The 14,028-nt window shown below is 41.2% G+C and overlaps 1 protein-coding gene across 1 annotated transcript in view; it reads right to left on the reverse strand.

Annotated features, from left to right (window-relative positions):
• SDK1 (sidekick cell adhesion molecule 1) overlaps positions 1-14,028 on the reverse strand; it is a 638,385-nt gene that overhangs the window by 135,672 nt on the left and 488,685 nt on the right. The window contains exons 17-18 of the mRNA XM_077828174.1: positions 10,909-11,090; positions 757-872 (exon numbers count right to left, since the gene is read on the reverse strand). Of these exons, the coding sequence (XP_077684300.1) occupies positions 757-872; positions 10,909-11,090 (298 nt within the window). The remainder of the gene's footprint in view (positions 1-756; positions 873-10,908; positions 11,091-14,028) is intronic.

Raw genomic sequence — 14,028 nt, forward strand, 5'->3', positions numbered from 1 at the left:
GGCAGAAATGTTGTCTCCATGCCCGAGATAATACAATTCAGAATTCCCATGAGAAGCAGCAACTATAAAGCTATTGCAATCTAATGGAATTAAAGAAATCCAAGCAAATAGGGTTTTGACAGTTTCAATAAAGTTTTCACTATCTGTTGATAGGTATATATCAGGCTTTTAGTCATTTTATACATTTGCAAAGGAATTTGCAACTTACATAAATAGCTATGCAACAAAAGTCTCCAAAATTGCTGGATTGAAAGTTGGAATTACATGTGTTAAGTGCTTCTGATTGAATCAAAAGAGAAAATCTAAAATATGGGAAACTGGAAAAAAGAATTTAGGGTGAAATCCTGGCCCCAGTGAGGTCAGTGGGAATTTTGCCTTAGAGTAGGTAGAAATATAGGAATTGATTTTCAAAGGCACAAAGGTCATTTATGCACCCAATTCCCATTGACTGTCCAAGTTATTGGGCACCTAGCTCCCATTTATGCCTTTGAAAATCTCTACCCTAGCATCAAAGGAATTAGGATTTGCAACCGATCGAATGTTCCCATCCGCTCAGTGAGAATTTACATAATCAGCAGATGTTATGTTAGCAGTGATAACAGCTCATTTAGTTTAACATAAGCTTCCTTCTGATGTAAGACATTGTCTCTGATGATATACAGCAGGGCTCTGGAGACACATGGAATTCTCCAATCTGGCCCCAAGAAAATTATATATCAAGAAAGTTATGCTGCCTTGATCCAAACTTTGGTTTACCTTGTATCCTTGATTGATACCATTGATAAATTGCTGTGGTGGAGGATTCCACAGGAACTGGATGGTTGTGGAGTTCACAGCTTCAGCCTGCACATTCTGTGGTGGAGCTGTAGGCACTGTTCAAAGTCACCAGGGAAGATAGATTGAGGGTGGGGTGGAACGACAGGGAGGAGAAGAAGAAGAGATGAATTTAGAAACCTTTAGTTGCCATTCATGATTCACAGGAAATAACAACAGTGCTGAGAAAACGGATGTGTGATTTATGATTTTGGTGCCCAGCAGCGACTTAAAGAGAAAGGTAATTGGGTTATTTCTCATTTTCTAGTGGAGATTCCTTTAATGGGTAAAGGGAGAGGATGAAATAGTTCTTGTGGCTTATTATTCCACCGATGAGCTTCTCCTAGGGGCTTGAGACAGAAGGTTAGATGATGATAGGTGAATATATCTCTTTCAATTATCCATGGCTGTAAGGGCAATCAATGGTTTCACCAAGAAATTCCCTAAGCCCTTTAAAATCAAACAAGCCTTCTAAGTAGACAAACAAAGATATAATGTGAACATATAGAAATTCTAATTGAGGAATCATAATAAGGAGACTGCATCTGTATATCATTTACTGTTCTGAAAAATGTATGATGAAGAAATCTCCTGTGAAATACAGATTATCCCCTGGAATAAAGTATTTTTTTCTCTTTTGCTTTTTCCATCCTATTATGGTATTTATTCATATAATATATGCATATTCAACCAAGATGTGCCAAAACCCATTGAAAGTTAGCAAAAATAATATAGGTCACAAATAATAGATGTTTTCAGAGACCTATCCATTGGTGGCCATGTTTGTTTATATTCCATAAAGGGAAGAATTCTCCACCACGGTCTTTGATGCTTTAAAAGTACTATTTTCATTATGTTCAAATTGGACTTTTCTAGGACTTTTCTAGGATTGAGTCTGAGAAACATCCCCAGTTCCCACTAAGTCCAATAAGAGTTGTGGTTGCTCCCTGCTTTTCAAAATCAGGTCATAAGCTTTTAAAGATTCAAAGGCATTGTGGGAAAATCCTCTTGCTGTGGAGGAACTAAAAAGCAAGACAAGCCACCAGAAGGTCTGAAAAAGCACAAACGATTATTTATCCACCAGAAACTACGCTCAGTGGAAATAAAAATGTTGGTGGAAACCAACCCACCCCAAACTACTAAAACTCACAATCAGCTAATGATAAGAGAGCAGATCTTCAGCTGATATACATTAGTCCCAGCTGCATAGAAGCCAATGGAGCCATGACACATTTATACCAGTTAAGGATCTCCTCCAATGGGCCCTACAAAGGAAAATTGGGGTATAAACCAAGCATTTCAGGAATGACATTATAAACTAGTCAGGCATCACTCTTCTGTTTAGTTTTATGTCACTGAAATTCCTTGATGACTATATGGCTTGGAATTTCTGTTACATCTTTACTACCCTTTCGCCCTTCTATATACACTGTAACAGTATGTCACCATACACTGATTAAGCAGAATTCTATACCCTTAAACTGACTTCTGATGTCATTACTCATGGATTTTACAAAATCAGCAAGTTTGGGATCAGAATGCTCTAAATTACCACTGAAAGTAGAACATTATTCCTACCATACATTAGAATCCCCAGTATGCATTATAAGGCTTATAATGCTATCTCTTGCCATTATAAAGTTCTTATGGTTTAGAGATTCATGAGAATGTTTTGATAGCATTACAGCTGTGTGATACATAGCTTAGGAAATATTATCCCTCATTGTGGTGGGGCAGCTGCAGAAGGGGTTAAAAGCAGCACCAAGGAGGCTGCGCAGAACCCAGTAATCAGGAAAGGACTTATTGAGCCCACCAATAGGGGGAAGGCTTGCTGGAGCAGCCATTCAGGGCCAGCGAGGGCCATATATAAAGGAATGCTCAGCAGAGCAGAGCGGAATCTCTCCCTGGAAGGTAAGGGAGGAGGATTGGCTGCCTGAGGAAACACCATATATAGAGCAGAATGTGAGGGTGAGCTTCTGGCTGACCACTGCCAGGCTGGGGCCTTGCTACAAGGGCTGAGAGGGTTCTAGAGCTATGGGGGAACTGGTCCAGGGCAAATAGGCAGCAGGTTGGAGGAGGGCAGTAGGTGGCTGCTGCATAAAAGATCCCTGGGTTGGGACCCAGAGTAGTGGGAGGGCCTGGGTCTCTCTCTCTCTCTCTCTCCCTCCCTCTCTTTGCACCTCACTTGCCAATGAGGAGAGTGACCAGTATCCAGACTGTAGTTTGCACCTGACGTAAGGGGCTGGACTTTGGACTGCAGTTGGCTGCTGAAGCAAGTGGTGGGACTAAGGACTGTTGCCCTCCCCTGCCCTGGAAGGGAGGGAGAAAGCAGAGTGGGGCACAGCCAGATGGCCATGCCCAGAAGAGGATGCTGCAGTCTAGGGAGCGATGCGGATCCAAAGAGTGGAGACAGCAGTGAGGGCAGGTGTGATGCCACTAGCTGAAGGTGGACTGGAATGGCCAAGAGCTAATTCCCAGGATAACTAGCAGGAGGTGCCACGGTGGTGAGTCCCACCCTGTAACACTCATAAACAAACCTCTTCGTATCAAAAACTCTGATGAAACCTCTCATGTCACTGGAGTCCTGTGGTGTGTGTATAGTCCTATTCATGGCTTTCCTGTGTGGTGTTTTGTATATTTGATGGCTCACATTAGAAAAGCTTATTTTGTAAATTAAAATTCCTGCCTTCCTGTATATTTCTTGATGATTTTTAGAATATATTTTTCAGATTTCCTATTATAGGAGAAAACTGTTTTAAACACCTTTTACACTTAGTTTGACATTAGACATTTATGAACAACTGTGATAAATGAAGGGGGGTGGGGAGCTCCCTTTTATGGACAGCCAGCCAGTCAGTTAGCTATAAAATTCCTCTTAGTAGCTGTTCTCTACTTGCTTTACCTGTAAAGGGTTAACAAGCCCACAGGTAAAAGGAAAGTAGTGGGCACCTGACCAAAAGAGCCAATGGGAGGGCTAGAACTTTTTAAAATGCGGGGGAAACTTCCTTTTGTTGGTGTGTTGTTGTCCTCTAGGAAAGAGGAGAGCAGTTATGCTGTGAGAAGCTTTAAGCCAGGTATGAAAAACCATCAGATCATACCTAAAGATTGCTTATCTGAACCCCAGAAATATAAGTAAATTAGGGAATGTCTAGAAAGGTACAATTAGGGTTATTTCTTTTATTTTTTATTGGCTTGTGGACTCCTCTGTGCTGACTCCAGATGCTTTTTGTTTTGCTTGTAACCTTTAAGCTGAACCTCAAGAGAGCTATCTTGATGTTTAATTTTTGTAACTTTTTTTAGATCTAGCAAAAAGCTTAAGTTCCAGATGTGTTTTCTTTCTTCTTTGTTTTTAATAAATATTTACCTTTTTTAAAAACAGGATTGGGTTTTTGAGTCCTAACAGGTTTGTGCATGTTTAATTAGCTGGTGGTAACAGCTGATTTCCTTTGTTTTTCTTTCTCTGCTCTTCCCCAGACGGGTGTATGAAAGGGTTTGAGGGTACCCCAAAGGAAGGAATTCCCAAGTGCACCTTTCTGTTTTCAAAGCGGTTTCTGCACTTGGGTGGTGGCAGCATCTACCCATCCAAGGTCAGAGAGAAGCTGTAACCCTGGGAGTTTAATACAAGCCTCGAGTGGCCAGTATTAATTTTTAAAATCCTTGCGGGCCCCCACCTTCTGCACTCAAAGTGCCAGAGTGGGGAATCAGCCTTGACAACAGCTCATTGATGGATTGTAATATCCTCCTGCATGGTATTTTGACATGAGGGGTAAATCAAGCATCATCCTCTCCCCTTTTTCCTTCTCAATTAATTCTGACTATATTGGGGGGGGGGGAGGGGTGTATAAAATCTGAATGTTTTGGTTGACAGATATGCCTACAGAAAAATGAAATTCTAACACTCATTGATATAAATCAGAGAATACCATTAGGAATAGTTTGTTGTTCATAGAGTACAACGAATATATGTAAAGGTGACTGAATATTGTTATGCAGGATATATGATAGTTAAATATCAAGCCAGTCCTAACAGCACATTCCTAAAAAAGTTGTTCTAAAACATTTTCTGTATCCTGCACATTCCAAAATAGGAATAAGCTGGCATTTTGTTGGACATCACCTTTTTCTTTAAGGGTGAAATCCTGGTGCCATTGATTTTAGCGATGCCTGGATTTTATGCTAAGAGTTCAGAGGGCCTTTTAGGAACTGGGAAATCTGCATTGTGGGAACTGTCATTTGCCACAGCATTGAGAATTTACTAACAGAAAAGAAGCATTGCCCTAAAAACATGGGGTTTCATTTATAATTCTCATGCTAGTAAACTTCTAAGAAGGCCAGACAAACACTTAGAAGTGTTTACAAAAGTTTTAGAAATGTGGATAACCATTTTTCCATTTCTTTTTATGAATGTTCTGAAATTAGAATAAATCATTCTAGTCCAAAAATACCTATTACAAGAAGAAAAATAAAACCTTTGGTATGCTGGAAAGCATGATTTATGGTATAATTTATCTTTGGAATTCTTTATAGAAAATCAACATCTACATCTTAATGCATTTTAAAAATGGAGAGAACAAGGCTGGCTAATGGGCATCAGCTTAATTTTATTGCATACAATAAGCATACTACAATCCATATTTATCAGTAAAAATGTGGCAATATAATCCTGAATTTACTTCAAAGCATAACGCTAAATGCTCTCCTTATGTGCTAAAGTTAAAATTGACCTCCATGGTTATCTGAACAAGTATATATTAAAACATTAACTTGAGCTGTGCTACATTTACATCATGGCTGATCTCTCAAACAATGCTCCAGATTAAATCATCAGTAAGTAGCAAGAACTGAAATTGGCAACTAAGGTATCTCTAATTATACACAGTATTTAGCCATGCAGATCTGGCTAAATCATGTTTGTTTCTTATTGAACACAAAGTATTTACAAAGAAATCCTTATGTAATTGCATGCTGGATTTTTTTTAAACCTAATTTTGGTCATGTTTGTGATTATACTGAAGATCTCACATTGGAGTACAGCTCCAAATTTGTGTGACACCTTTGAGACATCCCTGAATTTCAGAGCATAGTTGGTATGACAGAACCAACCTTTATATTCCTCCCAGTAAAGTTAATTTGGCTAGAAATGTATTAGAACTCAACTGCTTGAATTTTAAAACATTCTAAAACTACTCTTAGCAGAAAAGGTCATGGAGGCACTGTAGATAAAAGCCATTAAATGGGGTTGGCCAACAAGATTATGGGAATAAGAAGGAATTAAGGATAAACACATGTTCATGTCTCTAGTTATGTGTGAATAGGCATTTAAATCGCACACAGATTCAGATAGACAGACTACCAGTTTTAAATATAAATCTTCAGCAAAGGCATGCAGAAAGATCCCAAGCTCCTGGCTTTCAGGATGCCAACTTTCACATCTCAGTCAGGCAGGCTCACAGATTTTTCTCTATCTGAGAATTTGGTTGTTCCTTTAATGCAGAGGTTTCAGGTGCTAAGCTGCAGAGCCCCAGTGGGAACTCTGGAAAGAATTTTGCCCCAAAAGCACACAATTCTTATTGTGCAGCTGCTGAAACACTCCCTTAGGGAATGAAGCATTTTCTCCCTAAGCACCTGGCCTGAGATCCAGGCCTGTAATTCTGTGCCCCTTCTGTGTAGGGGCATAAAGGGGAAGTGAGCTCCTTGTTCCCTCCCATCTTGATAAATCATAAAGCAGCAGTTCACAATCTGACCGTAGACAACTGGTTGCTCTAAGCCAGAGGTAGGCAAACTATGGCCCGTGGGACCGTCCTGCCTAGCCCTTGAGCTCCCAGCTGGTGAGGCTAGCCCCTGGCTCCTCCCCCACCATCTCCCCTTTCCCGCAGCCACACTGCTGCCCGGGCAGCACTCTGGCCTGCTGCTCCTGTTGGGCAGCATGGCTGGCTCCAGCATGGTAAGGAGACGGGGAGTGGGGGGGGGTTGGATAAGGGGCAGGGGGTCCCAAGGGGCAGTCAGGGGACAGGGAGCAGGGGGCAGTTGGATGGGGTGGAGGTTCTGGGGGTGGGGGCAGTCAGGGGATGGGGAGCGGGGGGGGGGGGTTGGATGGGTTGGGGGGTTCTGAGGGGGGTGGGAAGTGGGAGGGAGTGGATAGGGGGGCAGGGGCCAGGCTGTTTGGGGAGGCACAGTCTTCCCTACCCAGCCCTCCATACAGTTGCACAACTCTGATATGGCCCTTGGGCCAAAAAGTTTGCCCACCTCTGCTCTAAGCAGATTCCCCTCTGCAAGTCTCTTGCTCTTTGTTTCAACAACTTGGCCTAAAGGAATAACAGGGAGAAATCTATTTTTAAAGAACAAAGAACCCAACACTTGGAGATGATATTCTTGATTCAAGGATAGCAGCTACATTTCTTCCTCAGGACTATTTTCTATACACAGAAGGCAGCCCTGCTGACAAGTTTTCAATGAAAGGGAACGAGATTTCCTTTATGACTCCCTTCATATAGCTAAGGAGGAAACATCTTCAGTATACTCCTCTTGCTCTTCTGCCTCTCCCTATCATGTCTGTCAAGGATTCACTAATCTGGTGATTCTGACCTTTCATGAGCTCAAGAAGCACCATTCACTCAACTGTTCCTAACCTTTATGATAAGCACAGATGCATCCAATAGAGGACGTCTCTAAACTGCACAGCTTTGGAAGAAAAAAAGAGATCAGACTACATATCCATGTCTTGAAACTTTGGGCTACAAGACTGGCCCTCAGAACTTTCTTGCTGTCAGCTGGAGGAAAAATGGTGAATTGTCACATAAAACATGAATATCAAGGAGGCTGCTAAACTGGCCAGTGAGTCTCATTCTCTCCTCCTCCCCTCTCATGGGAGCAGGGTGTGTTGATGGAATACTTTGGTCTAATTTTGATTGTTGGGTTTAGTGTGTAGGTGCTGGGTGGTGTTGACCGCCTGCAATACACCGGTGGTTAGGCTAGATCTGGTGGTCTCTTCTGGCCTAAATGCTGTGTCTCTAAGAGATGCATTTCCTTTTGCTCTAAACTTTCCAGTCAAAAAGAATTAATTGGAGAACAACTTAAATCTCAGGTTTCAGGACCAGCATGAATGGCCCCTCTCTTTTCCAGTTGGCTCATTTAGAGTAGACCTATTGGTTTTCTGAAGCAATGTTAAGTGATCAAATTTATTCTGAGTGGGTCACAAAGGCATTTTCTTCTGGGATGGGTGCCATTTCTCCTGGTCCCTTTGGTACTTCAGTTTTTGCAGAAAATAAAATAGAGCAGGGTTCACATAATCTTGGTAGTTCTGGGTTGTGCTGGGCAAGCATGGTTCTTCAACCTGTTGGCACTGTTATTGGCCCTCTCTTTACTAATCTCATTTATCTCCTCTAAAAAGAACATCTTGAGTCAATTTGCCTGGTAGTATGGCTCGTGTCCATAATGGCTGCAGGTTTTGAGTGTTCATAGTTTTGAGTTTTGCCCTACCATAATTGGAGGGCATTTTCCGTATTACACATTCTAAGTACAGTAGGCCACCTAGGAACCTATTTTGCCCCCGTACTCCCATTACCATAGCACTTCCCAAGTATTTAAAACAACAAATTCTTTCTCATTGCCACACTTGTCGGAGAAATAGCTTGAGTAAAATGGTATGAAATGGGACCAATGTTACAGACTGTTTCCTCATGAAATCAGACAGATGTATATTGAAATTATAACTTTCTCCTTCGGGTTTGGGAGCAGCTTTTGAGCACTGGAGACTCAGGTGTAGTTCTCCTCAGTGTGGAGCCACAGTCTCTCAGACACATCCCAAAGGTGACCCTTGAGGGCTATGAAAGTGGGTGGGGAATGTGATGTCCATCTACTATGTAAGTTACTTGAAGGCTAATGTAAATCCATGGACTGGCATTTAACTTTGTGAGGAGCTGTTCAAAGGGAGAGCACCTAAGAAGTCAATAAGATTGTTGAGATCCAAGTGCTAGATCCCAGAGTGAAGAGAAGAAAAATCATCTCTCTCCTGGACCAAACATAGCAAGGGAGATGACTTGCATCACCTGCCAAAAGACTTATGTATATGAAATAACTCTTCTGTGCAGAGATACTCGGAAGCCTCAACTTTTCACACAGTGATGAAAAGTCCTGAAGGACTCTGTTCAAATGAGCAACAGCTACTCTGTGCAGAAAGTTGGCACAAATCCTTGTCAAAGATAACATCAAAGAAGTAAGGAACAGCTGGAGAAACCCTGATGAAGAAAGGCATGCATATATAATATATATACACACACACAGCATCAAAGGGTTATGCTGAATATCCCACTGAAAGACTTTTGGGGTTTTGAAACAGTCAAACCCTTAGACCTCAGGATGTTGCATGCTTTGCCAATATATCTCAGAGGACCTGACTGACATTATAACTCAGTTTCTGTGAGAGTTCAGGTCTTCAGGCATCTTGCAAGTTACATTCTCACTTAGACACTGGCCACGAGTTATTTTAAAAGAGCTCCGAGCAGCTGATCGTCAACTACGGGTTCTTAGGCTGCCACTACTAAATGCCAAAAATAATAAAATTATATAACAAACAATAAAAGTCCAATCATATGCATTCAAGGGCAAGGCCACAGCTCACGTGGCCAATGAGGTAGGAGGTGGAGGGGAATTCAATATTAACGTGTTGATCTGCTCTCAGCACTCATTGGCTGCCAGGGTTTTGATTGCATGGCACATTCAACTAATGCCAGGTATTTTTTCTATCCACAGACAGGAAGGTTCTTGCCAGTGCAACCTGAATCACTAGTGTGTGTGGAGTGTGTGTGTGGAGAGGTGGGCAAGGTGCATAGATGCAGGTTTCTTAGGCTCATCTTTAAACTATACTATGGATTATAAAACAGTTTCCACCCATGCTCTGACTTACGTTCCTGGTTTGGTTTAGGAGGCACAGTCAGCAGTGATAAATGGTCACAAACAGGTGTCTGTACATTCTCCAGTTGCAGGGAGAGTGGCATAGGACATGATACATTTCTTAACATATGGAAACATGATACTAACTCTGCTTCAGATTAGACTAGGGCTGTGCAGCCTCCCCTCTGTTCAACTCCAAATGTGAAAAGGCTTCAAACTGTTTTTAAAGTGGGTTGAAAGCCTGAGGATATCCGCAAGAACTTCCGCAAGGCATGCATTAGGTGATGGCAACATCCATTCTGGAGCTATTTATTGCTATTGTGAATTACTTAAAAAGGGAACACCTAGCTTTTTCACTTGTACTAGGTAAGAATTACATAAAGATAAATAGGGCATTGCAGATTGTCCTGCATTATAAATACTTCTACCAGTCAAACCAGACTGCACTTCGTTTGTAACAGAGGATTTATATCCTTACAAAGGACAACAGATAGTGAACTAATGAAAGATAACAGCAGCTATCTCTGAGAGATAACTTGGACTGTTTCCTTGCTCTTTAACTGTCTTGGTAAACTGGTGCTGCACTTGCATAGTCTATTTTTAAAATCTCTCTATAACTCACAATACGTTTATTCACATCATAATGTACTCCTACCAACAATTAGCAAACCATTACATACACTTCACTGATTATAAAATACCATGCATTGTAAAAGTGTTAGTTTTTCAAATAGTTTAATTGTTTTTATGACCTACTAAAGCAGAGATCATGAGACTGTCTATTGCTCAAAATCCAGTCCTGCAATCTTGGAAATCAATGGAAATCTTAAGGACCTGACTCTCAATTATGCTAAGGATTCTTCATACTGATCCAGTAGTGTAAATACACCTTTCAGTAGGTGTAAAAGTAATTACAAATCCTTTTGTTATAGATGTAATTCCCACCCACTTCAGGGCACCTGTATATTGCCAGAGAGGTATAAATGAGCTTTAGTGTAAATGAGAATAAGAATTATGGCTCCCTTTTCCTCTTGGTAAATGCCTCTATCTCACTTGAACCTCTCCTGTACAATCCTGTCTCTAGAGTATGTTTCCCTTCATAAAGGTAAACATACGACAAATCCTTGCACTATTTGTTCACCCTGTCTAAAATAATTAGTGACTGCAAAGGATTTGCAGTTTAGACTGCAGAGTGGAGCTCACCTCCCTGTAAAGTGTACTCTGTCACTGCTCTGCTGAATGCTCCCAGCCCGGCTCCATTATAAGATGCCACCTGGATTTCATACTGAGTCCAGATGATCAGGTCTTTTACCAAACAGTAGTTAATCTCTGCGCTGGTGATGTTCTTATAGTGATACTCCCCAGGGAGGCCTGCCAGGCGATACCTGCATACAGAAAAGGAAAATTCAATGCAGTCAGTTAAAAGACATCAATTCTATCAAATGCACTGACTAGCAAAACAGCTTCCTCTCTGAAGATGCAATATTCAAACTTTTACTGCAGAATTATACAAAGGATAATAGAACGCCCTCAAAAAAAAAAAAAAAAACCCAGACTAACCCCTGATAAGACCATACCCTGCTTGACTGCTGTAGTATTTATAATCTGATTTCAATGAAATTACATGCTCAGGGCTAAACAAAACTGGCATTTTATCCTGTTTTATGGCTGTAGAAAAATTATAGCTTTTAAAATGTGGCTTGTCTAGTAAAAGCTATGATTTAGTATAAAAAATATCTTGGACAGGATTTTTATCAGGGTGCTGATGTAAATCAGTTTTAGAAATGTTTTCTTCCTCAGTCTCTAAACCTGAAAAGCAAGATGATCTCGGTAGTGTTCAGACCTTCTGGTCTAAGGGACTGTCAGCTCAAGCCTGCAACAGGAACCCACTTTCACAGAATGATTATAACAAGGTCTGAAACAGGGGTTGCCTAGGGACTGAAGAGCTTGCTATAGAGTGGGAATGAGAAGGATGGCAATATGGAGATGAAACAGTTTGCCAAATAAGGATTAGTAATATATCTATATAGTGATGAACCTCTGCCAAAGAGGTGGAGCAACTGAATACATTTCCCTGTAGCAGTTGTTATGGAAAATAGAATTGGATGCATATTTTAGAGCCCTTTTTTGGTGTGTCCTTTTGCACTCTGAGAATCCACTGTTCTCTATCATTTCCTCTCAAACAGTCCTTGGAAATTTGAACACTTCAAGTGAGACTGTTTGCTTTTTTCCCTTTAGGAAACAAGCTGTGTAGTAGATACTTACAATATGCTAATCAACATATCAGAAATAAGTAGACCAAATGGCATTATGACTTGCAAATGAAGCATTGCTATTCTGTGAAAAGGCAAATATGGGAATGTTTGGATTTTTATTCATCATACTATTTTTATGCTGTTTTAAGTCAGCCCCTGATTAACAATAACTAAAGGCTTATCTACATGAGAGTTTCATTGGTTCATTTACGGTGCGATTTTAAACCAATATAAGTTTAATCAGTGCAATCCCTGTGTTTAGACAAGGCCTAATTCTTATAGAGATTTTGTTGTTCCTAGAAAGATCTCCGTGCAGCTCTTGATCACCCAATAGCAGTGATACAGACAACCCCAAAGAGTTGGGAGAGCAGTGTGGCTTCCTGACTTGGTCATGTTTTGTACTGTGAGACTACATTAGCATAGCTCCATGAAATATTAACACAAAATCACAAGGAAAATATATCAAAGCAATGTCAGGATCTCTCCCTGGGACTATTAGATGGCTCTCTCTGCCTCCATTCAATGCAAGACCTCCCCTTCCTCCACTTATGAGATGATAGGAAGGTTGTATGAATCTTGGCAATGTCAATTCTTTGCTCAGCACTCTGTTTTCTCTCACAGGTAGCAGTCAAAATGTGGACTGCTCCTGTGGTCTAATCTGTTGTACTCTTAGCATGACACTCCTATAAAAACAACACTCTGCTGGGGAGAAAAAGAGCAGAGGAAAAAGGCCAGTTCAGAAACGTCATGTCCTAGTGACCTTTCTCACTATATGTACACTTTGATGCCTATTGTTATAGGCTTTGTGCAGTGCACCCTCACTTTTAAGATCAGGCATTCTGTCAGTTTAAGTCCAATACATCCTCTATGGTGGGACTCTTTGCTGCAAAGACAGAGCAATGGACCTGATGTTACAGTGGGTCTTTTCCATTCTTAATTTTAAAAAGGCACCTTTAATACAGAGTTTTATTATATGACAATTTTAAATTCCCGCTGCATGGTTTGTTTCCCTACTCAGGAGCCTAGACACAATAATTTAAACATCTAAATAATGTTTTCCACAAACTCACACAGACTGATGCCAATGGACTGGATAACTCTCTACTAATATGAAAAGGGATGTTAGAGAGGACAGGGATCAATTATGCTAATTTTGCATGAGCTGCAGAAGGAAATATTTAACTTAAAAATTAGTCAGCATGTTATATGAAACAGTCAGACAGTAGAGTAAGTTGCAACGGGTAGGGAGGCTGTTGAATTGCTGTCTCCAGAGGTATTTAAGGACAGACTAGCTACCAATCTATTAGGGCTGGTTTAGGAATAATGAAACCAATCCTGTGACAAAGCAAAGGAATGGACTAGCTGACCCACTAGAGTGCCTTTTGATCCCACTCATTCAACAGTATATCAGCGCCCAGAGAAAATGGTAACAGATTCTCTGATCCACCAAGGTTGCTTACCAACCAGAAATTTCCATTGAAGACATCTTCCTCTGCAGGGGGAAATCTCCTAAACTAACCTCCTGCATCAACCCTGGAATAAATGGGGAGAAAGGGGCACAGTAGCGGCAAAAAGGGGCGTGGCAGAGCTGAGTTCCACCAAACATGACACTACACTGCCATTAGGCACCTCAGTGGTGTAAGCAAAGAGCAGGACACCTCCTGTTCTACCACAACCAGAGCCCTGAACCAGGGAACTGCAACCGGCTCGCCAGGGCTGCCCCTCTCCATTATATCTGTGCCCAGTAGAGAATAAGGGCCTGCAGCTTTCCCCAGCAATCCATCTGAACTCAAAGCTTCAGCTTTAGTCTTTGGCATATTTAAATTTTGATTCACCAGGCTTTCATCAAGAAATGTAGTAAACTGGCCAAGATTGATGGCGTGCAAACAGTGTTGCCTACAGTTACCGTTTGTTATTTATAGACGGACCCATAGATGTGCATGACACCATAGTTGCTGCAGACAAATCCCTGCCCAGAGGAGCAGATAGTCTACAGGATAGATATAACACAGAAAAAGATGACAATAAAAAAGATGTGGTGTAGAAAGCACAGAAGTGCAAAGCTTAC

This window comes from Eretmochelys imbricata, chromosome 10, assembly GCF_965152235.1.
Source record: "Eretmochelys imbricata isolate rEreImb1 chromosome 10, rEreImb1.hap1, whole genome shotgun sequence".
Classification (NCBI taxonomy): Eukaryota; Metazoa; Chordata; order Testudines; family Cheloniidae; genus Eretmochelys; species Eretmochelys imbricata.